Source organism: Lepidochelys kempii, chromosome 1 (genome assembly GCF_965140285.1).
Source record: "Lepidochelys kempii isolate rLepKem1 chromosome 1, rLepKem1.hap1, whole genome shotgun sequence".
Taxonomy (NCBI): domain Eukaryota; kingdom Metazoa; phylum Chordata; order Testudines; family Cheloniidae; genus Lepidochelys; species Lepidochelys kempii.
The window spans coordinates 240,354,918-240,378,224 of NC_136380.1; the positions used below are offsets into that span (position 1 = coordinate 240,354,918).

General features: G+C 43.6%; 1 protein-coding gene across 3 annotated transcripts; it reads left to right on the forward strand.

Annotated features, from left to right (window-relative positions):
• The first annotated feature begins 880 nt into the window (after positions 1-880).
• Positions 881-20,117, forward strand: LOC140901181 (aldo-keto reductase family 1 member B1). Of its 3 annotated transcripts, XM_073319558.2 has the most exons (10): positions 884-1,166; positions 7,335-7,502; positions 9,834-9,950; positions 11,553-11,630; positions 12,391-12,513; positions 15,461-15,567; positions 15,739-15,820; positions 16,749-16,832; positions 17,754-17,836; positions 19,540-20,117. In XM_073319558.2, the coding sequence occupies exons 1-10, from the start codon at positions 1,101-1,103 to the stop codon at positions 19,580-19,582; spliced, it is 951 nt and encodes a 316-aa protein (XP_073175659.1). In that variant the 5' UTR covers positions 884-1,100; the 3' UTR covers positions 19,583-20,117. The 3 variants fall into 3 exon arrangements, with proteins under 3 accessions (XP_073175669.1, XP_073175659.1, XP_073175678.1); XM_073319568.1 differs by lacking the exon at positions 7,335-7,502 and having other exon boundaries at positions 881-1,166; XM_073319577.2 differs by lacking the exons at positions 884-1,166; positions 7,335-7,502 and adding an exon at positions 7,518-7,621.
• Positions 20,118-23,307: the final 3,190 nt, after the last annotated feature.

The following is a 23,307-nucleotide window of genomic DNA, read 5'->3' on the forward strand; positions in this document are numbered from 1 at the left end:
TTGGGGGTCTTAATTTGAGATTCTGAGGTTCCTATAACTGGGTCCCCCAAAATGGAGTTTCCTAAAATGAGAGGGGCCTTCTGAAAATGTAGGTCTCAAAGGAACAACTAATGGGAGATGAGGAAAGGTTAGTGAGCCATGAACAGATCTCCCTCCCTCCCTCCGTCCCCTAGTACAGAACATGAATGATGCATCACATTCCAGTTTCATTTGTATTTTATCTGTATAGAGGTAGTGAGACGGAGAGTCAAGGGAAAAGACCTCCCCTCCGTGTTGATGCTCCCCCCCCATGTTGCTGCAGAGGCACTGGTGCATGCTCACTCCTGATCCCACCCAACTTTTTTGGTAGATGGCTACACACGCTTCTCTCTTTGCCCTCCAGAATGGAAAGCTGGAGGCACACACGGCCTGGCCTTTGCAGGTCCCTGAAAGCTCTGTCCTCAGCAGAAAATAGCCTGCACTGCCTGCGCCTGAGGTTGGCATGCACTGGAGGGAGGAATCTGCAAGCTACTTGGTGTCACTCTTTGCAGAAAGGAAAGGAGGACTTGTGGCACCTGAGAGACTAACCAATTTATTTGAGCATAAGCTTTCCTGACAGCTCACTCCATCGGATGTGCTTATGCTCAAATAAATTGGTTAGTCTCTCAGGTGCCACAAGTCCTCTTTTTTTTTTTTTTTTTTTTTTTTTTTTGTGCAAATACAGACTAACACGGCTGCTACTCTGAAACCGCTCTTTGCAGAAAATCCCAACAGGAGAGCCAGAGCATGCAACAGTGGGGAGGCCGCGGTCTGTCCGTCACCTGCCGCTCATGCTGCCAGGAGACCCACGCCCGCAGGCTGCCCAGGCCAGCGCGCACTGAGCCGCGCCCACTCCCAGGGCGGTAGGCGCGGCTGCTCCGCTGCAGGAAGGCGGCGGCTGTTCTGCACCGCGTTCCCCCTCTCCCCCTCCCGAAGCCCTTCCCTTCCCTTCTCTCCCCGCCCGCCGCAGCCGCCCCCGGGAGACCAGCTGCCGGGGCGGGGCCAGTCTCCAATAAAAAGCGCGGCTGCTGCTTTTGCTCCCCCCGGGGCAGCGATCCAGGGAGGGCCGAAGAATTGGGGTCATGGGGACCTGCGTGGAGCTGAACACTAAGGCAAAGATGCCCATCCTGGGGCTCGGCACCTGGAAGGTACCGTCATTGCAGGAGCTGGGGTCTAGGGCACGGTCCCCAGCGCCTGCGCCCGGGTGCATTGCATCCCTTCCCCATCGCTGCCTCTGCAGCTGCGGACCCGTTTGGGTCCGGTCCTCCCTTTGCAAAGGGTGTGCCAAAAACTGCCGGCCTCCGCTTGGCTTCTTGTTAGAGGGCGGGCAGCTCTGGCCGGCCCCGGCACCTCCTGAGCAGTTCCTGTGCAAACTGTTTGGGTTTCTTACGCTGGCACGATTTGCCCCCGGTGCAAAGCGTCCTGTCCCCTGATGCGCCCGCAAGGCCTGGGTTGCGGACGGGGAGGTGGAGGGCGGTGTCTGCACGCGCTCAGTGTGACTCGCGTATGGCCATTATGTAACGCAGAGACTGCTGTGTGTCACGCTTCCATACCCGGCCTTTGCTGCGTCTGAGCCTAGCTATTAAAAGTTGTTGGGCACATGGCGCCTCGTGTGTAATTCATGCATCTTTTGGGGGGGGGGGAAGGAAGGAGTGTAAAGGCTTCCCGCGCTCCAAAATTTGTCTAGGAAATTGACTGGTCTATTTAAAGAGCCATTGTCAATTTTAAAATAGTGTATTCTGGCCTAATTTCTTTGCCTCTCTTACAGTTAGCTTCCCCTATTTTAAAAAGAGCATTTTAAAAACGCAATTTCCTTGTTACTGCTCAAGTTTCAGTTTATCACTTCTCTCTGGTTGGCTGAAAATCGATTAAAAACCAAAGAAGTCAGTTTCATTTTTAGGCTCTTCTGCAATCTTTGGGTTTCAGACACTGCAAGAGAAATCTTTTTCTGTTTAAAACAGCTGTTTTTATTAGCCTTTTCTTTAAAATTTTTTCTATTGGCCTTAGATTTTTTTATTACTTGGCTTTTAAAAGAATATCCCCTTAAGTCTCATGAAGTTTGTTGGTATCACTTTAAAAGTGAAATAACATACAAGGGTAGTTTCTAGAAAACTCAGGGCAGCGACTGTCTGTATTTTGTACATTTCATGGCATGTGATTGATGATTCATAACTAGCAACACATACAATCCCTGGGGGTGGGGGAGAGGGATTGAAAGAATTTATCATATTAGTTAATACAGCCAGGAGTTTAGATTTCTGGGTTCTGTTCCTAATTCTGACTTCAGACTTGTGTGTGACTTTGAGGAAAGTGTTTATGCTTGCCTTTTTGTCTGTAAAACAGGGATATTACTGACCTATTTTACAAGGGTGTTGAGAGGATTAATGCTCATAAAGAGCATCCTCTCTTGGAAAGTCCTACTGAAGTATGAAGCAGTATTGTAGTTATTATTAGAGATATGGCAAATGTGTGACAGTGGATCTTGCTAAAATGTCATTAAACTTAACTCATGCTTTCTGTCTGTGAAATCATTATGTGTTCCAAACAGATTTATAGGTGAACAGAGCTATTCTTACATTTTTAAAAGCACTTTTCTGTGTCCGCTTTATGCAATGGTTTTGCTATCCACTGCTTGATGTGTTGGTTCCAATACTAAGTTAATGCAGGGTGGAGATCCAAGGTTTTAATCTGTTTGGTATCCCTAAAGTAAGGTGTGTCTACATAGCCTATGGTAGCGAGCCTGCCAGCCTGGGTTGACTGACTTGGGGTAGCAGGGCTCATGCTAACGCTTTGTAGTTGCAGCTCAAGCTAGAGCCTGGGCTCTGAAGCCTAGGAAGGGGTGTTCATAGCCCAGACTCCAACTTGACTTGCAACTTCAAAGTGTATGCCTTTGTTTTATGCCTTACAGCAGAGCTCTGCATTATGTGGTCCCACAAAGCTGACAGTGTCTCATATGGGGAGGAAGGATAGTGCAGTGGTTTGAGCATCGGCCTGCCAAATCCAGGGTTGTGAGTTTAATCCTTGAGGAAGCCATTTAGGGATCTGGGGCAAAAATTGGGGATTGGCCCTGCTTTGAACTGGGGGTTTGACTAGATGACCTCTAACCCTGATGTTCTATAGTACAATCCTGTAAAATGCTATTTCAAACAGCACGCTACAGTAGATTAGAATAAGTGACGTGCTGAACAATATGAACACACAGTGGCCACTATGACATATAAATAATTTCCATAGGTCTTTCTTCCCACTGGCCTCTTACAGGCCGAGGATCCCATACTGCTCCTGCACAGAGCACTTACCTTATGCAGGCCCCAAGTGCTGGATGGCATATACCATAGCATAACCTGAAATCCAATGTCTGCTTATTTTTACCTTTTGAGAGCAGCAAGCTAGTGTTTAAGCAAACTTGTTATTTCAAGCAACTTTTGACCAGCAGAATTGGAACAAAATCAAATAGCAATCAGCAGCAACAGCTGGATTTATGCAATACCTGAAAATGCAGACAACTATCTGAATTTTTAAATTATTATTTTTGCAGGAGCAAAATGTTCTCCTTCTAATTCTTTTATCTGATACACACTGCAGACTCTGAAATCTAATATTGGTTCATAGATGTCAGTCAGTGGACTGGTCTACATCTTGTTGTCTAGCCATATGCCCTGAGGGACAGAGCGGGAGCTCTGGTACTGTGGTAAGTTCCTGATTTGCAATAGTTCAAGTGTCATAGGATGAATTGATCACTTCCCATGGTTGGCAGGCAAATGCTTAACACTTCCCTTGAGAAGACCAATCTCAACTGCATGCCCAAAGCACAGGGGTTCAAGACCGTAGGCCTGGTCATTGGTACTTAAGTAACTCCCCTGCTGTCCTGTGAGATGAGTGCATTCTGAGGTGCAGAGGCTAGCTCTAAGAATCCTTGCTGGAAAAGCCTTTTTTTTTTTTTTGGGGGGGGGGGGGGAATAACATGTATGTAACATTTGAAATCTTCCTCCCCTCAGCAGTCTGTATATGTGCCATATTACTTCTGGCTACCTATTCTCTTTTCAGAGTGGTGATTGCACTCTTTTAGTGGTCGGGAAGCTTCTGCATCTCCCCAGCCTCCCCTCTTGTGGGATGCTTCCCTGTGTGATCATTAATACATAGCTCTTCTATAGCACTTCTTGTCCATCGAGCTGAAAAACTTTTACAAAGAAGGTAGCTCCGCCGTGGCAAAGGTACCCCTCAACAAGGCGGACAAGGTCATCCGGCAGCTGGTGAAAAAGTGGTTATTCCTTCCCCAGAGAGCCAGCAACGAGCTGGTCTATATCACCCACAGGCATAGCGGTGCCAATGTCCCCCGCATGGGTGACCTGGGTGACATCGCAGTGATCACCCACGCCTTCCGCCTGCTGACGTGCCCCAACGCCACGGTAAAGAGCATCGCAGCGAAAGCCCTCCACGACGTAACGCAAAAGCGGATCGGTAGAGCCCCGTCCAGCCAAGACACCGCCAGCTTCCTGAGCGGTTCGCTGGATGGCGAATTCGGCCGAGACGGGGGCGACATCGCTTCGCTGTGGTCCCGCGCCCGCAATGCCACGCGCCGCCTGGGGAAATGCATCGGCTGCCGCTGGGAGTGGTGTGAGGAGCACCAGGAGCTGGGTGTCCTGGTGCCACAGATCAGGTTCGAGGGCAACACCATAGTCACCCCGAGCGCCAGGGGCCTGCTGGAAAGGACCCTGAAGGCAGCCACCCACTCACTGTACGTAGAAGCCTTGAAGCGCAAGCCGGACCAGGGAAAAGCCTTCGAACTGACCAGCAAGTGGGACGCCAGCAACCACTTCCTCGCCGGGGGCGGCTTCCCCCGTTTCGCCGACTGGCGGTTCATCCACCGCGCCCGGCTCAACTGCGTCCCGCTCAACGGAGCCGTCCGCCACGGGAGCCGAGACAAACGTTGCAGGAAGTGCGGCTACTCCAATGAGACCCTGCCCCACGTCCTGTGCAGCTGCAAGCCCCACTCCAGAGCCTGGCAGCTGCGCCACAATGCCATCCAGAACCGCCTGGTGAAAGCCATCACACCGCGCCTGGGGGAGGTCGCCGTGAACTGCGCCATCTCCGGTACCGACAGCCCGCTACGACCCGACGTGGTTGTCACCAATAAAACCCAGAAAAAGATCATCCTCGTCGACATTACGGTCCCTTTCGAGAACAGGACCCCGGCCTTCCGAGAAGCTCGAGCTCGGAAACTGGAAAAATACGCCCCTCTGGCCGACACCCTGAGAGCGAAGGGCTACGAGGTGCAGCTGGACGCCCTGATTGTCGGAGCCCTGGGCGCTTGGGACCCCTGCAACGAGCGTGTGCTGCGGACCTGCGGGATCGGTAGACGCTACGCACGGCTCATGCGGCGCCTCATGGTCTCGGACACCATCCGATGGTCCAGGGACATCTATATCGAGCACATCACCGGCCACCGACAGTACCAGGAGGAGTGAGCCGGTACGACACTGTGCACACACTGTGGGAAAGAGTCCGAGAGGCCTTCCCCATCGGACCGTATGAACTGGAACCGTAAACCCGCTGAACATTAAACCCCACCAAATGAGGATAGACCCATCCCCACCCCCGTATTCACTCACTATACCCAGCATACCGAACGTAGCTGTTGTGTGGATAACTTACCCCATATCTCGATGTCTGTACTCTGACCGGTTAAACTTTTCCCCCAGTCGGGGAATTTGCAGATTATTATGTGATCCTTGCTCCACCAGCTCCTAAATCGAATTTTGCACCCCTTGATAATCTGTACCTTATCCCCTGACAACCAGAAACTCCTATGCTTGAACTCTGTACCGTTCCTTATTTCAACATTACCTCAAATAAAATTATTAGTATCCTCACTTTACAGATGGGAAACTGAGGGACAGAGAGGTCATGTCATCTGCCCATCATCATACAGAACTTGGATCACCTGACTTTGTCCCTTGCCTTTCCCAGTGCACCGCACTGCCTTTCATAGGCTCATGCTTCTGCTAGTGTGATAAATGAAGAGTGGGTAGCTCACTTTTATGGACACCCAGCCAGCCAGTTAGCTATAAAATCCCTGTTAGTAGCTGTTCTCTACTTGCTTTACCTGTAAAGGGTTAAAGTCCATAGGTAAAAGGAAAGTAGTGGGCACCTGACAAAGAGCCTATGGGAAGGTTAGAACTTTTTAAAATTGGGGGAAAATTTTTTTCCTTTGTCTGTCGTTCTCCAGAGAGAGGGGACGGAGCAGAGACAGGGCTGAAACTAAGCTGTATAAAGCTTTGGGCCAGGTATAGAAAATCATCAGATCCTACCTAGAAACTACTCATTTAAAACCCCAGATATGTAAGTAGGTCAGGAAATGTCTAGGAAGACACGATTAGGTTTATCTTTTATTTCTTTATGGTTTGTGGACTCCTCTGTGCTAACCCCAGGTGCTTCTGTTTTGCTTGTAACCTTTAAGCTGGACCTCAAGAAGCTATCTTGATGCTTAATCCTTGTAATTGTGTTTTTAAAACCTAGCAAAAAGCCTAAGTTCCAGATGTATTTTCTTTCTTTTTTGTTTTTAATAAAATTTACCTTTTTTAAGAACAGGATTGAATTTTTGTGTCCCTAAGAGGTTTGTGCATTTGTTGTTTAATTAGCTGGGGGCAAAACTGATTTCCTTTGTTTTCTTTCGCAGCTCTTCCCGGGTGCGGGGGAGGGAGTGAAAGGGCTTGAGGGTATCCCACAGGGAGGAATTCCCAAGTGCGCCTTCCTGGGTTCCAAAAGTGTTTTTTGCACTTGGGTTGTGGCAGCATCTACCCATCCAAGGTCAGAGAAAATCTTTAACCTTGGGAGTTTAATACAAGCCTGGAGTGGCCAATGTTAATTTTTAGAATCCTTGCGGGCTCCCACCTTCTGCACTCGAAGTTCCAGAGTGGGGACTCAGCCTTGACAGCTAGTTCCCAAGATAACTCTTTTCCTAGGACCACTTGAAGGGTGTCGCTAAAGAGCCCTCTCACACAGAAATTGCTCCTTGACAGCTATCCAGAGTAGGGTCATGGTGTGAGGCAGCTTTGTTTTGCTAAACTATCCATGTAAGATGCAGGATGGATTGCTAGACGCACTGTTGGATGCCATCATTAAGTCAGACAATAACAATTACTAGACAACCACAGAGAGACATTTTTTGTTGTGATTGCAAGGTGCCCAGATACCTGGGAGGTGAACACCATAGAAGAAATAAATAAACTTTATTGGGGGTTCTGAGCCTCTAGCCACCTGGAAAATGGGGTATTTTAGAGAGGTGGTGGTTTTTAATTTATTATTTTTATTAGTCTCCACCAGGGAAAGTAAAGGATGCAGTGAAGGATGCCATTGACATTGGATACCGCCACTTTGACTGTGCCTATGTGTACCAGAATGAAAATGAAGTAGGGGATGGGATCCAGCAGAAAATCAAAGAAGGGGTTGTGAAACGAGAGGACCTCTTTGTTGTCAGTAAGGTATGGCTGCAGCAGGAAGATCACGGTCATGGGGCAGATTCAGTGCACCCAGGGTGTTGGAGGAAGATGGAAAACTTCACTCCTTTCTGACTCTGTGGGATAAAGCAATTCAAGACATGGTACATTTCACTGTTGAGTTGTTTCCTTCTTCACATGTTCATATGGGGTGGGTATAAAGGGCATGCACAGGGAAGGATAAAATACCTCTTGGATTCTCTCCTGTTTGGAGTGGCTCTTCTCCAGTGAACGTACCAGCAATGGAGGTGGGAATATTGTGCCCTTCCAATGACTGAGGAAGGGACAAGTGTTTTTGCCTGCCATGCTGAGCTTATAATGTAGAACCTAGAGCTGGAGTTAAGGTAAGAACTCCTAGACTTTAAGGCCAGACGGGACCATCATGATTATCTAGTCTGACCTCCTGCACATAACAATCCTCAGAACCCTCACTCACCCACTCCTGTAATAGACCCCTAACCTCTTGCTGAGTTACTGAAGTCCTTGAATCATGAATGGGCATTAGGGGCTACAAGATGCCTCCCACTTCCAGTGCAACTTCCAGAATGAGGGCAATGTAGCGAGCTACCATTTGGCTCTTTCCATTTCTGGTGCTGGAAGGAGGACCAGGTTGTGGCTTTCTGAGACTGGCCTGTATTCAGAAAGGGATTTCAGTATTGCGACACTAACTTTTGGGTACCTAGAAAATCACAGGAGCACACGGCAATTCACAAAGCCTGAGCGAAGTGCCTGGGCTCCTGTCCAATGAATGGGGAGAGATGGACAGCTAAGAATGCGATTCAGAAAAGCCAGCCCGCTAGGTGGGGAGCTGTTTAACCTAACCAATGGGAGATGCTGTTTGAGAGATGTGTATGCTAAGCCCCACCTCTCTCTCTCTCTCTCTCTCTCTCTCTCTCTGAAATAGGCACCTGTCTCTGCTAGTGATTGACAAATGGGAACTGCTTTCTCAATGTCAAGCACCTTAGTCAGTTAAACTGCTTCTTGTGAGAATGAGTTGCGTGGGTGCCTTATACCACACAAAGTTGAGGCTGTCCACTGTATGATTGCTAGTCCAGTGGCTAGAGCCCTCACCTGGGCTCTAGAAGACCCACATTCAATTCTCCCCACAGGCAGAGGGTAAGAAAGGATTCAAACAGGGGTCTCCCACCTGTCAGGAGGGTGGACTAACCATTGAACTAGGACTCTTTGCGTGCACGTAACAATGACTCTGTAGCATGGTCATTAGGATGCCCACTTGGGAGACCCATCATCCTGCTCCAATTGCTTTTCCATTATTTATCTGGAATGGAATAGCTTCCTTAGAGACTGGAGACCCACACCAGAATATCCCAAAGCTCAGTGGTTGGAGCACTCTCCTGAAAGGTCAGTCAGACCTCTCTTCAAATCCTTTCTTCCCCTCTGCCTGAACGGAGAATTGAACCTGGCTCCTCCATGTCCCAGGGCAGTGCCCCTTGGTGAGATTTTTGAATTATACCTGATCTGGTAGTGGGCCTCTGAACATGCCTGCCGGATTGGGCACCGCATGTGACTTAGGCAGACAAATTGCTATCTTCCCTTGGCTTGTGCATTGCTCTGAGACATAGGCATCCAGATTCAGGGTGGGGGCAGCAGTGAGCATGTCCAGAGGCAGAAACATAGACACCTAGGGAACTTTTACCCTGCAAATGTAGGTGCCAATTGCGTTTAGGTGCGTGCTGGGTTTGGCAGGAGTTTCCTGGTTCTCAGGGGAACCTAAGGCTGTGACTTAGATGCCTAAGTACTCTTGTGAATCCAGGCCATGTGACAATTCAAAAACATGGGGGCCCAAATAAATTTTTTCCATTGTATGTGTTTGAAATCATTCTTTATCTAGGCTCTTAAATTAGGTGATCAAATCAGAAGGCACTTGCAGCCCTATTGGCTGTCTAGGTTGTCTTGTAAATGTTTAGCTAGCCAAACTCATGCAGGAGGTTTTTCCCATCTCCCTGCTTCTGGACACAGATGGCTGGAAAGCTTCATTACCCTGTAGCACTTAGTTTTCTCTTTCCGAATACTGTGTCTTGCAATAAGTGGCTTTTTATTGTTGCCTTAACTGGTGAAATTTTGTTACCATTTTAATCTGCCAGAACCCAATTTTGTCAGGTAAACTACTACTGAAAATACTAGCATCAAGAAACTTTCCCTCTGTCTCTGCTCACAGATTGAGCCTGTAAATGGGGATAATAATATTCCCAGACCTGCTTCCTGTAGGTGTAATATGACTTTGTCCTGACTGGGAGAGTTTTGTAAGAGCATTTGCCTGTGAGGTCACTGCTTTGCTTGGTTTTCCTTTTATAGCTGTGGTCCACATTCCATGAGAGACCTCTGGTGAAGGGAGCATGCCAGAAAACCCTTGATGCATTGAAACTGAATTACCTGGATCTGTATCTCATTCACTGGCCTTTGGGATTTAAGGTACTGTAATGTTTAACACTTTTGTTTCTTCCTGACAGATTCTGGAGAAGCACTGTCCTCCTGGTAAGCTATCCTGTTACAGCCCCAACCTCCTTACCCTCAAGAAGGACGAGCTTCCTCCGGGATATCTCAGCGTCACTCTTTGTGCTGCTTATTCAGCTTTACTGTATGGGTGTGGGGACAAGGCTTACATCCCTGAAAGGGAACAATGCTGCTTCTCCCACGTTCCCTCCCCCTGTTGATCCAAGGAGAGGTGAACCTGGGATCAACTCCAGGTCTGAGGGCAGGGTAGTTTATACCTTTAACCATTTGATTACCAATTTCTTCTTGACTGGTTTGTCTTCCTCTTTATGGGAGGGATCGCTATATTCCTTGTTTCTTAACAATAAGTCTGTTTTCCCTCGTTGCTATAGTAGCACTCTGAGGCACTACCGGGGTAAGTTGGCCTAAGTTGCACTACTCCAGGTACAAGAATAACATAGCTAGAGCCAACATAACTTACCACGGTGTCTACACCACATCTCCCGTTGACTACCTTACTCCTCTCCTTCCAGTGGAGAGCACTCTTCACTAGACACACTAAATCAACCCCTGCTGCACTGATTGCAGCAGCATCAGTCTACCGGTAGTGTAGACGTGACCTCAGTTAAGCAGCAGGCAGTGAAATAAGCTCTTCATTTCTCTTCTGTCTGACATCCACCCCATGCCCTTGGAATCCCTAAGCACAGTACAGACTTGTAGTTACCATCTGCCGTAAGAGCCTTGTTCTGTAATCCGTGGCATTCAGAACTGGCAACTTTCATTTTAAAGTCCATATGCCGATGAAAGATATGGTTGAAGCTGGTGATGTCTCACTCCTTGTCTTGGCTCTTCTTTTCTGTTCGAGCCTGATAAAAATACCTTCTCCTTGGTATTCTGCGCAACTCCCAAATGCACTCTCCAGTATCTTTTAGTTGTTTTTTAGGGTGGACAAAGTAAATGGAAATCAGGCTGTACTGGTTCTGCAGGCAGGCTGTAAAGGAATCTAGGCAAGGGAGCTTTTTATAATAGCAAGAGCATAGACAGTAACTTATGCACGCAGTCTGTTCCATTGTCTTTTCCCCATTCCCTGCAGTCTATACATAGTCTCCCACTGAAGGCCTGCAACAGCACACCATCACTCATGCAGCAGATGGAGTCAGGTATAAATCTGGCTTAATAAAGGAATGCACCATTATGTACATAATGGGACAACATATAAAATCTGTGTACTTTCCTACAGCCATAGGTAATAGACCTATAACTCAGCTGTACTTGTACTATGGTGGGTCACTGTTCTATTTTGCTGGATCTATCACTGAACTGCAGGCCAACCACAGATCTAACCCTATTTATTGGAGTGGATTCTCTGGCTGGAATGATGAATGTGTAGCATGAGGGAGGGAGACCTTGCCAGAATGAGTAAGGTAACTACTTAAATAGGAGTTACTATTCCTCTTTTTCTGCCCTAAGAGTTCGAGTTGCTATACAGAATCTGAGTTCCGTTTGACTCCCCAAGACTTCTAGTTTTTCAGCAGAAAATTCACCAGAGAACGTTTCAGACTTTCTGCCTTACACTGACAGGCTGGAGAGCAGCTGTTTCCTGTGGATGAGAAAGGCATGGTCTTGCCCAGTAGCACAGATATTCTGGACACTTGGGAGGTGAGTCTTATTACAGTTTGAGATTAATTTTGGCTCTGTGGTTTAGATTATCTATTTTATATTTGATTTCTCTGCAAAGAATTTATCATTCATTCAAAATTATTTTTAAATACCTTCATTCTTGGTTTGCACATCACTTAGAATTCTATGTAAATATTCCAACTAACTGTATATTTATGCAAGTCAGATGATATTTTTGTTCTCTGACTGGTTGCCTTGGGTAATTTAGCTCACAGGAAATGTGAGTGTAAATTTTCAGTTAATTTGGATTCAAACTTAAAATTCAGGCTAGAAAACTTCTTTGCTAGAATACTAACAAACATATAAGGTGACAGGACATAATCAAAGTAAATTCACTGAAATTTTAACATTTTGTTAAAAATTCTCAGCTCTGCTTATTACTTGCAGAAGTAAAAGGAGAGTTGTAGGTGTATATACTACCCACAATCTTGAGGATAACCCAACACTGGCAGAATAGTGGCCTATCTGACACCAGTGTCTCCTAACTCACTCGTACGATTAATAAAAATGCATAAAAACTCACAGCCAGAAAAGAAACCTCAGAGAAGAGGGTGAAAAGAACCATTCTCTCTGCATCCCTTTCCCCTGGTGGACTCCAGAACATATGTGACGAATCTAACCAAGTGTCCTATCACTGGTTATCGTAAAAGAAATAAACCATGTTGGCAGCAAGAATGCCTTATTTAGGCCCTGCCTTGTATATCTGGTTACATAGACTCAGATTCTCTTGTCCCCTTAGGCTATGGAAGAACTGGTGGATGCAGGTCTGGTGAAAGCCATTGGAATTTCCAACTTTAACCACGAACAGATTGAGAGAATCTTGAACAAGCCTGGGTTAAAATACAGGCCTGCCAACAACCAGGTAAGCTGCTCAAAGGTAACAGCTCAGTGTCTCCAGGATCCTGAGGATCTGATCATGTCATTTCTCTTACAGTGGGGAAGTAGAGAGTAGGCAAATAGAGTAGGGATAGAAGGCATTTTCAGTCCTTCTAGAATTGTGAAGGGGCACTTGAGGGAGTGAATGTTAATAAATATATAGGTCTTGCAATGATTTCCTGGTGAAAAGCACTAAATGCTATACAAAAGAGGTAAGTATCATCATCTTCATTTTACAGTGGGGAAACTGAGGCACAGAGTCGGAGAGTGTGCCTTGTTCATGTTAGTGTAGTCCTGCTTGAAATGGGACTACATCAATGCAAACTAGGTCCCTTTTTTAGTTCTCGCCAGCAGAGTCTAACCAGGGCAGTTAGAGTGCAGCACATGAGAATGCTGTACAGTTCACACCCCTTGTAGTCCACACTGCTGCCATATCGATGATGCCTAAGAAAGTGAAGAGCACCATCCTGCAAGGGGCTAAGTGAGAACCTTCCATTCCCATTGACTTCAGAGGATGTTGCCAGGCTTAAGCCATAAGTGAGAGAATACGAGTGTTTATAACAAACATCTTGCCTATACTTCAGCTACTAGCAACAGCTACAGTATAATGGAGGGGGTTAAGTAATGGCTATGGTAGGAAAAATAACTGAGTTGCTTGACTGGTCTGTTCTTAAAATCTCAAATACAAAATAAGTAGATTGTGGTTATCCCCCTTCTCTGGTACCATGGTGTAAATGATCCAAGTTCAGTAATGGTTTTCTTATCAAAGAACTGAAAGAGAGGGTTACTTTAATACCTGAGTGAAAATGGAGAATAAAATCTGAACCTCATTCTTGTATCTTGTTAGTGATAGTAATTATAATATTTCAAAATCAATATGTGCCTCCTTCCTGTGGATGTTGAAAGTATACCTCACCAATTCAGTTACGTTAATTTTCTTTCAAACAATCGAAGATAGTAGTGACTTGGCTGGTGAAATGAGTCTTTTCCGTTCAAGTGTTTCATTGTAAAAGCAACGTTGTTTAGCATTTGGGTTTGTTTTTTTGTAAAAGTTGCAAACCAAGGAATTGGCATCCTATGGTCTTCTGCTCATAAATTAGAGCTCATGTCCAGCTAACAGTGCAAAGACTAATATTATTAGCATATTTCTGATTCAATACAAAATACTTTAGACTAGCTCTCTTTTTGGGGGGAGGGAGAAAATGTTAAGTTGGAATTTCTGTAGCATAGAACTTGGAGCGGAAGGGATGGGGAAGGCCAAAGGGACACTCAGTTATTTGCAGATATTTTCAAACATTCTTCTGTAAACACACATGAACTATTCCATCTGCAATTCATTTTGGAAAAAATCCTAACTTCCATCTTTGATGGAAAGTTTTTCCTTTAACCCGAGTACTCACTCATTGCTGTAAACAGGGGGTAGCAATTGTTTGAAGTAGTTTCTGTATATTCTGTTAGGCCTTTCCCCCTGAGCCAGTTGTAACCGATGAACTAGCGTAGCTCTGAAGAAAAATATCAGGAGCCTGTCTGTAGCCGTGTCGGAGACACAAGAATGTCACTGGTTCCCATTTCATACTAAATATAGCCAAAACTCTGCCTCTTGAGCACCTTTGAAAAGGGGCAGCCCAGCCAGGCACCTTCGTGTTCTACTGTACAAGCAGCTGAATTTCTTTGTGCCACAGAAACAAAATAGCCACGTAGCATCTATCCAGCTGGACTCAGCTGTAAGCTGCATGGTGACTAATATTCCAAACTATTTTAGGAGTTTTGGGAAACTGCCACAGGACCATCCCCTAACAGCAATGCAGCTAGAACCATAAATAAAATTGCAGGCTGCAACCCATCCCGTGCAATGCAGTGTCTTGGTCCACCTGCCAGCAGCACAAGATTTCAAGGCCTTCAGTCTGAAAGCCGCAGTCCAGATGGTTTGAATGACCAGCAGGATAGGGTCTGTTTAATAAGTTTATGCTCCCCAATGTGTAGGTACCCTGAAAATCCCTTCAGTTATCCAAAGCCTCAATTGTCCAAACTGAGCCAGTGCCCCATGACTTTGTGGTAATCCTGGTTGTACTGTGGGTTGTACTGCAGTAGCTTACCAGAATGTGGGCCCAACATTAAGGGTTCTGTAGTCTTTTTCCTCCGCTCTGCCTGGTGTGCAAAGGATGATGATGATGATGATCCCATTAAAACTAATGGTAGGCACACACATGCATTGTCTGGAAAAGAAATTCCATAACAGACAACGATCTAATGTGTAAAATTTGTTCAGTATTTACATTTTGGATGAATAGGGCCACTTTCAACAAGAGCACTCATGTACAGCAGTAACCAGTACTGAAATTTCCCTATAAATGGATTGAAATGTACCTTACCTGTTAACATCAAAACAGTCTTACGTTATTCTTAAGTAATAGTCTGGAACACTTCAGTTCATAGTACTGATGCTACGGTACTTTCCAAAATATTTGTATCTTTAACTAGGGAAGCTAAATAAGAAAACTTTAAATTGGAAGAATTAGCCCTACTCATTTGAATTTCACTTCAACTAGATTACTCTGATTTTATGCTATACTTTTGGATATGAACTTTATTGTACTGCTTCAGTTGCATAAGTATGAGGATGACTATTTTGTAAATCTTTGAAGAACAAAGTTGATGATTAAAATATAAGTGAGGTATGGTCTCCCCATCCACTCCTCTGCCTTGCAATATCCCGTAATAACTGAAACGTAACAGATAAAACACAAAAATAAGAAAAGTTCATAAAATACGAACCAACTAAAAGTTGTGTAACATACACAGGGTTCGTAATTAGTCACAATTTGCCAACCTACCAAAGATATTTCCTGTAAGTGGAATAGGAAATGATCCCTGGAACACAGCAGCATTAGTGCAGACTGCCTCTGAGTAAATTTATGTCCTTGTGCTCACAGATTGAATGCCACCCATACCTTACCCAGGAAAAGCTGATTAAGTATTGCCAATCCAAAGGAATCTCTGTCACAGCATACAGTCCCCTCGGATCTCCTGACAGACCATGGTAAGAATGCTTTGCAGCCTAACTTGCCTGATAGTGACAATGTGTATGTTGAACTTGAAACTCTGAGGCAAGTTGAACAAGTAACACGGTTGTAATGGGTACATGTTTCTGTTAGTATGTAGAGTCATCTTATGAAAACTTGCCACCATTAACTATCTCTTGTTTTTACAGGGCTAAACCAGAGGACCCTTCCCTCTTGGATGACCCCAAGATTAAGGAGATTGCAGCCAAGCACAACAAAACCCCAGCTCAGGTATCTGTGCCCAGCAAAGTGAGGTCGCTGCATGATATCTGCTGCTTCCTTTATAATGTGTCCTCTTGTTTCAGCATTCTAATCTTGTGTAGACTCTGCATCCTTTGCAATCTGATTCCATTCTTAAAATCTCATTGTAAGGGTAAGGAATTAATGATCACCTAGTTATTTGGATAACAGAGGAAAGGGAAACTTGATAAGTTTATGGAGGAGATGGTATGATGGGATAACATGATTTTGGTAATTAATTGATCTTTAAATATTCAAGGTAAATCGGCCCAATGGCCTGTGATAGGATGTTAGATGCGGTGGGATCTGAGTTACTACAGAAAATTCTTTCCTTGGTATCTGACTGGTGAATCTTGCCCATATGCTCAGGGTTTAGCTGATTGCCATATTTGGGGTCGGGAAGGAATTTTCCTCCAGGGCAGATTGGAAGAGGCCCTGGAGGTTTTTTGCCTTCCTCTGTAGCATGGGGCACAGGTCACTTGCTGGAGGATTCTCTGCTCCTTGAAGTCTTTAAACCATGATTTGAGGACTTCAATAGCTCAGACATAGGTGAGAGGTTTATCACAGGAGTGGGTGGGTGAGATTCTGTGGCCTGCATTGTGCAGGAGGTTGGACTAGATGATCATAATGGTCCCTTCTGACCTTAGTATCTATGAATCTGTGAAACAGAGGAAGGGGAAGTGTCCAGCTTTCACCTGGCCACCACTGTTCAACCCATTGCAATTCAATAAGTGTCAGCTTGGCCTTGAGTACTGTAGTGATGAAAAGAGGTGCTTTAGAACTGGAATGGTTCTGATGAACTGCATCTTAGTGCATATTGCATCTTTGCTCTAATAGTACTGTTTGTTTAGAACAGGGAGGTTTCAGTCTCTTACTGGTGATGAATGACTTAAGTAACCCTGCTGATCTGTTTATGTAGGTTCTGATTCGGTTTCATATCCAGAGAAATGTGATTGTGATTCCCAAGTCTGTTACACAACATCGTATTGAAGAGAACTTTAAGGTAAGATTGCAAATAACATTCAGGTTGGCTTTGAATCGTAGTAACTAGATGGAGTCCAAACTTCTTATGTGGAAGGTAGCCATACTTTCTCACCCTTCCCAGGTTACTCTCAAATAAGGAGGTGGAAGATTCTTTAGTACTGTTACATACAGTATACTGAAGGTTAAACTAACACTCAGGATTAATGGCAACAGTGAGCAGAACTGGCTTAAAAATAAATGCACAAAGTGGCTGTTCAGGGTCCTAGTTAGTGTTTCCTTTCTCTTGTGTGCTGAACAACTGGCAAGTAAAACTTGCTTAATACCTGAGTGTATACAAAGCAGTGTCAAGAAAATAGCTTTCCTCTACTCCGATCCAATCTCTGATAACACACACACACTCACTAACTGCACAGCTTGTCATATAATTGTTCTTTATTCAGTGGTACTTTACTGAATTACCAGTGAATTAAAAACACTTTGATTGTTTGCTAAATTAAAACATTCAAATTAAACAAGTTGTGAGAACACACACATTGGATGAACTGGAACACTGAAGTTTTCAAGCATTGTATTCTTAACAAGCCAGTAAAATGTATTACCCATAATCAGAGGAGTTAGCTGTCAATGAATATGAACAAATGCCCAGGATGAATGTGTAGCTAATTGTCTTTATTATAACAGTTCACAAAAGCTTTCAGTATACTGACGTGTCTGTCACTTCAGTTTATATGTTTCTCTGCCAATAGACTGCAGCTGTCCAAAGGGAAATACTTTAGTTGTACAAAGCAATCATTGCTTCTAACCAGCACTGATTTTTTTTTTTTTTTTCAGGTCAAGTTGGGAGTGTTTATGAAGCTTTTCTTTCAGTCTTGTGAATCTTTGATCACCCAAGTCTTGACTACACTGTTTGAAAAGCTAACTAAAAGTTTTCTCTTGTCAGGTGTTTGACTTTGAATTGACTAAAGAGGAGATGGAAACCATCCTCACCTTTAATAAGAACTGGAGAGCCTGTGCATTCACCATGTAGGTGACTGTTTGAAAACACTTTTTAAAAAATCTGGGAAGTGTGTGTGTGTGTGAGAGAGAGAGAGAGAGATTGTTTTAAAAAAAAGGCAAACTGAAATTTGCCTCAGGACTGTCTAACAAACAGGTCTGTCCAAAAATTATTTTTTCAGGACAGTTTTTAACATCTTTACAGTAGTAAACATGTAGCCTTATTTTTCATACCTACCTTTGATTTAAACTCACTTATTTATCAAGAAGAGCGAGCCTGAACGCAGGAGTTCTTAGTCTCTAGTTCTAAACCTAGTTCTGACATGGGACTGGATCTGTGATATTGATTGAGCCTTTTAACTGTCTGTCTCATGCTTTGTCAGTAGAATGGAGATACCTACCTCTCTGGAGTTTAATGTTAGCATGCTAAATACTTAATTCCAGTGGAGAATTAAGGAATTAAATTGCCCTTGGAAGTCCTAAAACTTGAGATGCGTTGATCAGCTTCTGTGCTGTCAGTTGAGTTTTCAGTCCACATTATAAAATGAAATAATTTAAAATTGACTTGTAACACCTGCCAAGATGAAACCAGTAACATGTGTTCTTCCACCCAAATATATCTGCATTCCTACTTAGCAGTGCATGAACATGTCCTTGCTCATCATGATGTTGCAAAATTATCCCTTTGTTCCCTTTTGCTTGATGTATGTGAGGAAATCGGGCAGTTGTGATTATCTGTTGCTGGGTTGTAGTGGGGGATTTTGTTTAGTGTTTCTTTTCAACTAAGTCTATTTTTGGAGTGGGAAGTCTCTGACTTTAAACAATCCCAGAATACTCTTCTGTCACACTCTGAAATGATCCCTGGAACTGAGTGTTAAAGGGTGCTGTCCTAAATGGATAGGAAACCTGTTTCAAATCAAGTGTCAAACAGAACTCTGAGTAAGGGTGTTTTAGCCTAAACAAAAGTGTGTTTTGTTGTTTTTTTTGCCTTGGGTGAATTTAAAATAGCTCCAATTCTTATTACTAATGTCCATCTGAACAGGTAAATGACATAAATAAGCTTAAATTTTCAAAACTGAGTAGTTTTTCAGGGTCTTTTGGGGTTAGTAAATAGAATTCTAATACAATAACAAATTTAGCAAGCAGTCTTTCATTTCTGTATGAAATTAAAGAGACAACAATATAGAGAAATGAACACAATATTAGGAGTTAAATTCCCAAATCCTGAGCCTGGCTGTCCAGCTTATTTGTCATATACAACTCGGTTGATCACTCTGCCAGACTTTTTTTTTCTTTTTTTTTCCCCCACCATTTTAAAAATATGGACACTATCTCATTAGGGATATTAAGTGTTGAAGTTTGACATTTTAGTATGAAGTATTAGTACTTCTATAGAGATCATAGCACTTTGCAATATGAAGCTCAGAGAGCAAAACGGATTGTTGAAAAATCTAAAAACTTACCATTTGAATGACACAGCACAAATGTAAACACTTAATCTAAAAAGCATTCAGATCTCCCTGCCTGTTACTTCTCAATGTCTAAATGCAAAGGGGTTGGAAGTTTGTGTATAAACTGGATATGTTTGAGGCTGCTAGGGACTTAACGCCTTTGTGGACTACTTGTGTACCATTGAGAACCTTCTCTTCAGTCCAGAAAAAGGCACCAATGCCAATATGAGCAGTGTTTAATTCAGATTTCAGAATAACCTTTCTTCTTTTTCTTTTCCTCAGGTGCACAAATCACAAGGACTATCCTTTCAAAGCTGAGTATTAAAGCTGGTGGTGTCTTGCCATGCTTCCTGACCCCTGGCAGTGGTTCACGTCTGCTGTTACCTCTGGCTTGTTCATTTGTCCCCATAGCAGTTTTTCACACTACAGCTATCATACTGTACTTCTATTCTGGCTACAGAAGATGTGCTCAAAGGAAATTTTATAAGGAGTCTGAAGAACAAAACACTGAATATAATTTCGACCTCCTTATTACATGGGAGTGTTTTTGCCAAGATGGGCTGGGACTGGCTCAAGTTGAACAGAAAATACACTAGTTCAAATTCTCTGTTCACACTGTTTCACAACAGGTTGTAAAGTGATGGGAGGGTTAGACGGCTGTCATTTGGAAGAGCCAATTCTGAAGCCTTGTCTGTTAAATTCCTGTTTTTTGGAACACTCCTTTGCCTTTCACTCCCAGGTTGAAGTGCCAATTGACTTCTGAGTATGGACATTGCTACCTGTGCAGCTCTCCCAAACAATGGAGCTTTTTTGGCAATCTAAAACTGTTTTTTCGCTTGTAATAAAACGTTGTCTCGTTACTTTGTATAATGAGATGATTATTTCAGCATTGCCGTGACAGTAATTCTGCAGCTGCCCCTTTGTGTGCACTTGTCTCCAGCCCTCAAACAAGAGAATAGAAAATCATTCTTCGTGTTTAAACACAGAAAGCTCACTTCACTTTCATACAAACTTCTTAAGCAGAACCTGCTGTCCGTAAAGGATCTGCAGCTTTCGTGGTACTGATGCAAAAACACATGAATACAGAGCAAAATCCTGGCTAACCAAAAAGTTAATGTACTTATGCCTCTTGATGCTCAAACACAGTTGTAATCTGTTTAAATGGGGGACTTTTGAAAAATGTAGCTACTTGCTTTTTCTAGTAAAATTGGCAACAAATGGAGTAACAATGCAATAGGTCAATCTTATTCACGGTATAGTGTATTTTTGATTAGTTCAAGGGGCATTCCTGCAGAGGAACTTCAACCTAGGCAGACTTCCATTTGATTGTCTAAATTTATAGTAGTAACATTCCTCATTAGGATGGCCAGTACAAAGGTTACGCCAAAGGCTTAGTGAGCTACAAAAAGCAGTCTTCAGCCTTTCTTAAATAACCACACTAAAAGATGGTACGCAAAAAAACCTACATTAAGAATCAGCCAATCAGATAAAAATTTGCAACAACCATAAAGCCACCACTTCAATAATATGCATTTTCCTAAACTTTGAAATTCATCAGCTGCATTTATACTTCAGGCCACATCTTACAAACCTCACAACTAAGGTATTTTTAGCACACGTTAGTAATGACCGAAGGGGCTAGTGTCAATACAAGAGTTTAGTATGTGGTATAATTACAGCACTTGCCACTGGGGTTGGTCAAAAATGGTCTGGCAATTTTCTGTCAAAAATAATTTGGGTTTCTAAAAGAGAAGAATTGCCATAGGGGGTCAGACCAATGGTCCATCTAGCCCAGTATCCTGTCTAACAGCGGCCACTGCTGGATGCTTCAGAGGGAATGAACAGAACAGGGACATTTCAAGTGATCCATCCCCTGTTGTCCAGACTGTTACACCAATAAAATAAAAACCAGCAGGATCTTTTTAAAGGGGAAAAGGCAAAATACCACATTTATTGTGAATACAGAAAGAATCATAGTAAGCAGTTAGTTATAGCTATAACATTCCTTTCAATCTCATATTTATTCACACATTCATTCATATACACATACAGGTTCTGCAAGGTTGTTATCATAGGTTTCAGAGTAACAGCTGTGTTAGTCTGTATTTGCAAAAAGAAAAGGAGTACTTGTGGCACCTTAGAGACTAACCAATTTATTTGAGCATGAGCTTATAATATCTGCTGCAGTTTCCACGGTATGCATCCAATGAAGTGAGCTGTAGCTCACGAAAGCTCATGCTCAAATAAATTGGTTAGTCTCTAAGGTGCCACAAGTCCTCCTTTTCTTGTTATCATAGTTATCAGCCTTAGAGTTGATCATGCCAAGCCAGGTGGCCTGGACATGAGGAGGGAGCAGGGCCTCATCAGATGCACATCTGATGCTCCTGGAAGTTGGTTTGCAGAATCAGACCCCAAAGTTCTCACTTTCTAGAGTCCATTTTTATAGGAATTTCTTCCTATGTCAGTCTATGGGAATTGCTTCATCATGCTGTTGCTGAATCAATCCGGAGATGTCACATTCCTGACAGCTCTGTGCTGCCAGATGTTATCTTGTTCCTTGGTTCTCCCATTCTTGAGGCTGTTGAGTGGATTCCAGTCTGCCCTCCAGGGGTCCTCTGGTTATTTCCACTTGACGCCTTCTTCAGCCTATGGACACTGGATTCTTAGGCTGGCACCTCTCTGATCATTCAGTTATTATTCACACCAAGCATCCATCCGCATACATCCCCTATCTCTATTTTAATAATCACAATTGTTAACGAAGCAAGATGAATACAACAAAAGGGTGGTGATTGTTACAAAGAATTGCTTTGAGAACAGACTCTGTCTTAGAATGTACTAACACAATTAGCAGCTTGCAAGTTTCACACAGAGAGGGAGAGACACAGTACCAAAAACCAAGAGACCTCTTAATTAGTAATACCCTGGAATTTAAACTATGAGGAATCAAACTCATTTGTGATTTTAATACAGAACTTCTTTAATATGATCCAACAAGACCCAGCTTCTGGCAGTCAGAGGCTTAAGGACAACCCAGAGCATAGGGTTGCATCCCTGACCATTTTGGCTAAGAGCCATGGATGGACCTATCTTCCATGAACTTACCTACATTTTTTTTTTTAACCCAGTTATACCTATGGCCTTCACAATTTCCCCAGTCTGATTGAACTGTGTGAAACTTGTTTCTTTTTAAAGCAGCTGCCTATTAGTTTCATCGGGTGACCCTTGGTGTTGTGTTATGTGAAGGAATAAATAACACTTTCTATACACCATTCATGACTTTATAGACCTCTATCATATCTCTCCTTAGTCATCTCTTTTTCTAAATTGAACAGTCCCAGTCTTCCTAATCTCTCCTCATGTGGAATCTGTTCCAAATCCCTAATCATTTTTACTGCCCTTCTCTGTACTTTTTCCCAGTAAATTTTATCTATCCCTTTCCCAATGATTCCTCTCCTGGTAGCTTTTTTTTTTTTTTTTTTTTTAGTGCCACTGCACATTGAGCAGATGTTTTCAGACAATCATCCATGATGACTCCAAAATCTTTCTTGAGTCGTAACGGCTAATTTAGACTCCATTTTGTGTGTATAGTTGAAATTACTTTTTCCAATGTGCATTACTTTGTATTTATCAATTTTGAATTTCATCCACCATTTTGTTGCCCAGTCGCCCCCTTTTGTGTGATCCCTTTGTAACACCACAGTCTGCTTTTTCACTATCTTGAGTAATTTTGTATCTTCTGCAAATTTGCCACCTCACTGTTTTATCCCTTTCTCCAGATCATTTGTGAATATGTTGAACAGCATTGGTCCCAGTACAGATTCTTGGGGGAACCCTCCTATTTACCGCTCTCCATTGTGAAAACTGACCATTTATTTCTACGCTTTGTTTTCTAATTCTTAACCAGGTACTGATCCATGAGAGGACCTTCCCTCTTATCCCATGATTGCAATTTCATATTTGTGTTCCTTCTGAACCCTTGAGTGACTACCATCTGAGGGGGGTCTGTGCTGGCCTAGAGTGACACACAGTGGCCCATAGTTATACTTC

Excerpts from the sequence above, each read along its gene's own strand:
- LOC140901181 (XM_073319558.2), top strand. The coding sequence starts at position 1,101 with ATGGGGACCTGCGTGGAGCTGAACACTAAGGCAAAGATGCCCATCCTG. Across the intron at positions 7,503-9,833 it reads ACCTCTTTGTTGTCAGTAAG|CTGTGGTCCACATTCCATGA; the intron begins GTATGGCTGCAG and ends TTCCTTTTATAG. Across the intron at positions 11,631-12,390 it reads ATATTCTGGACACTTGGGAG|GCTATGGAAGAACTGGTGGA; the intron begins GTGAGTCTTATT and ends TTGTCCCCTTAG.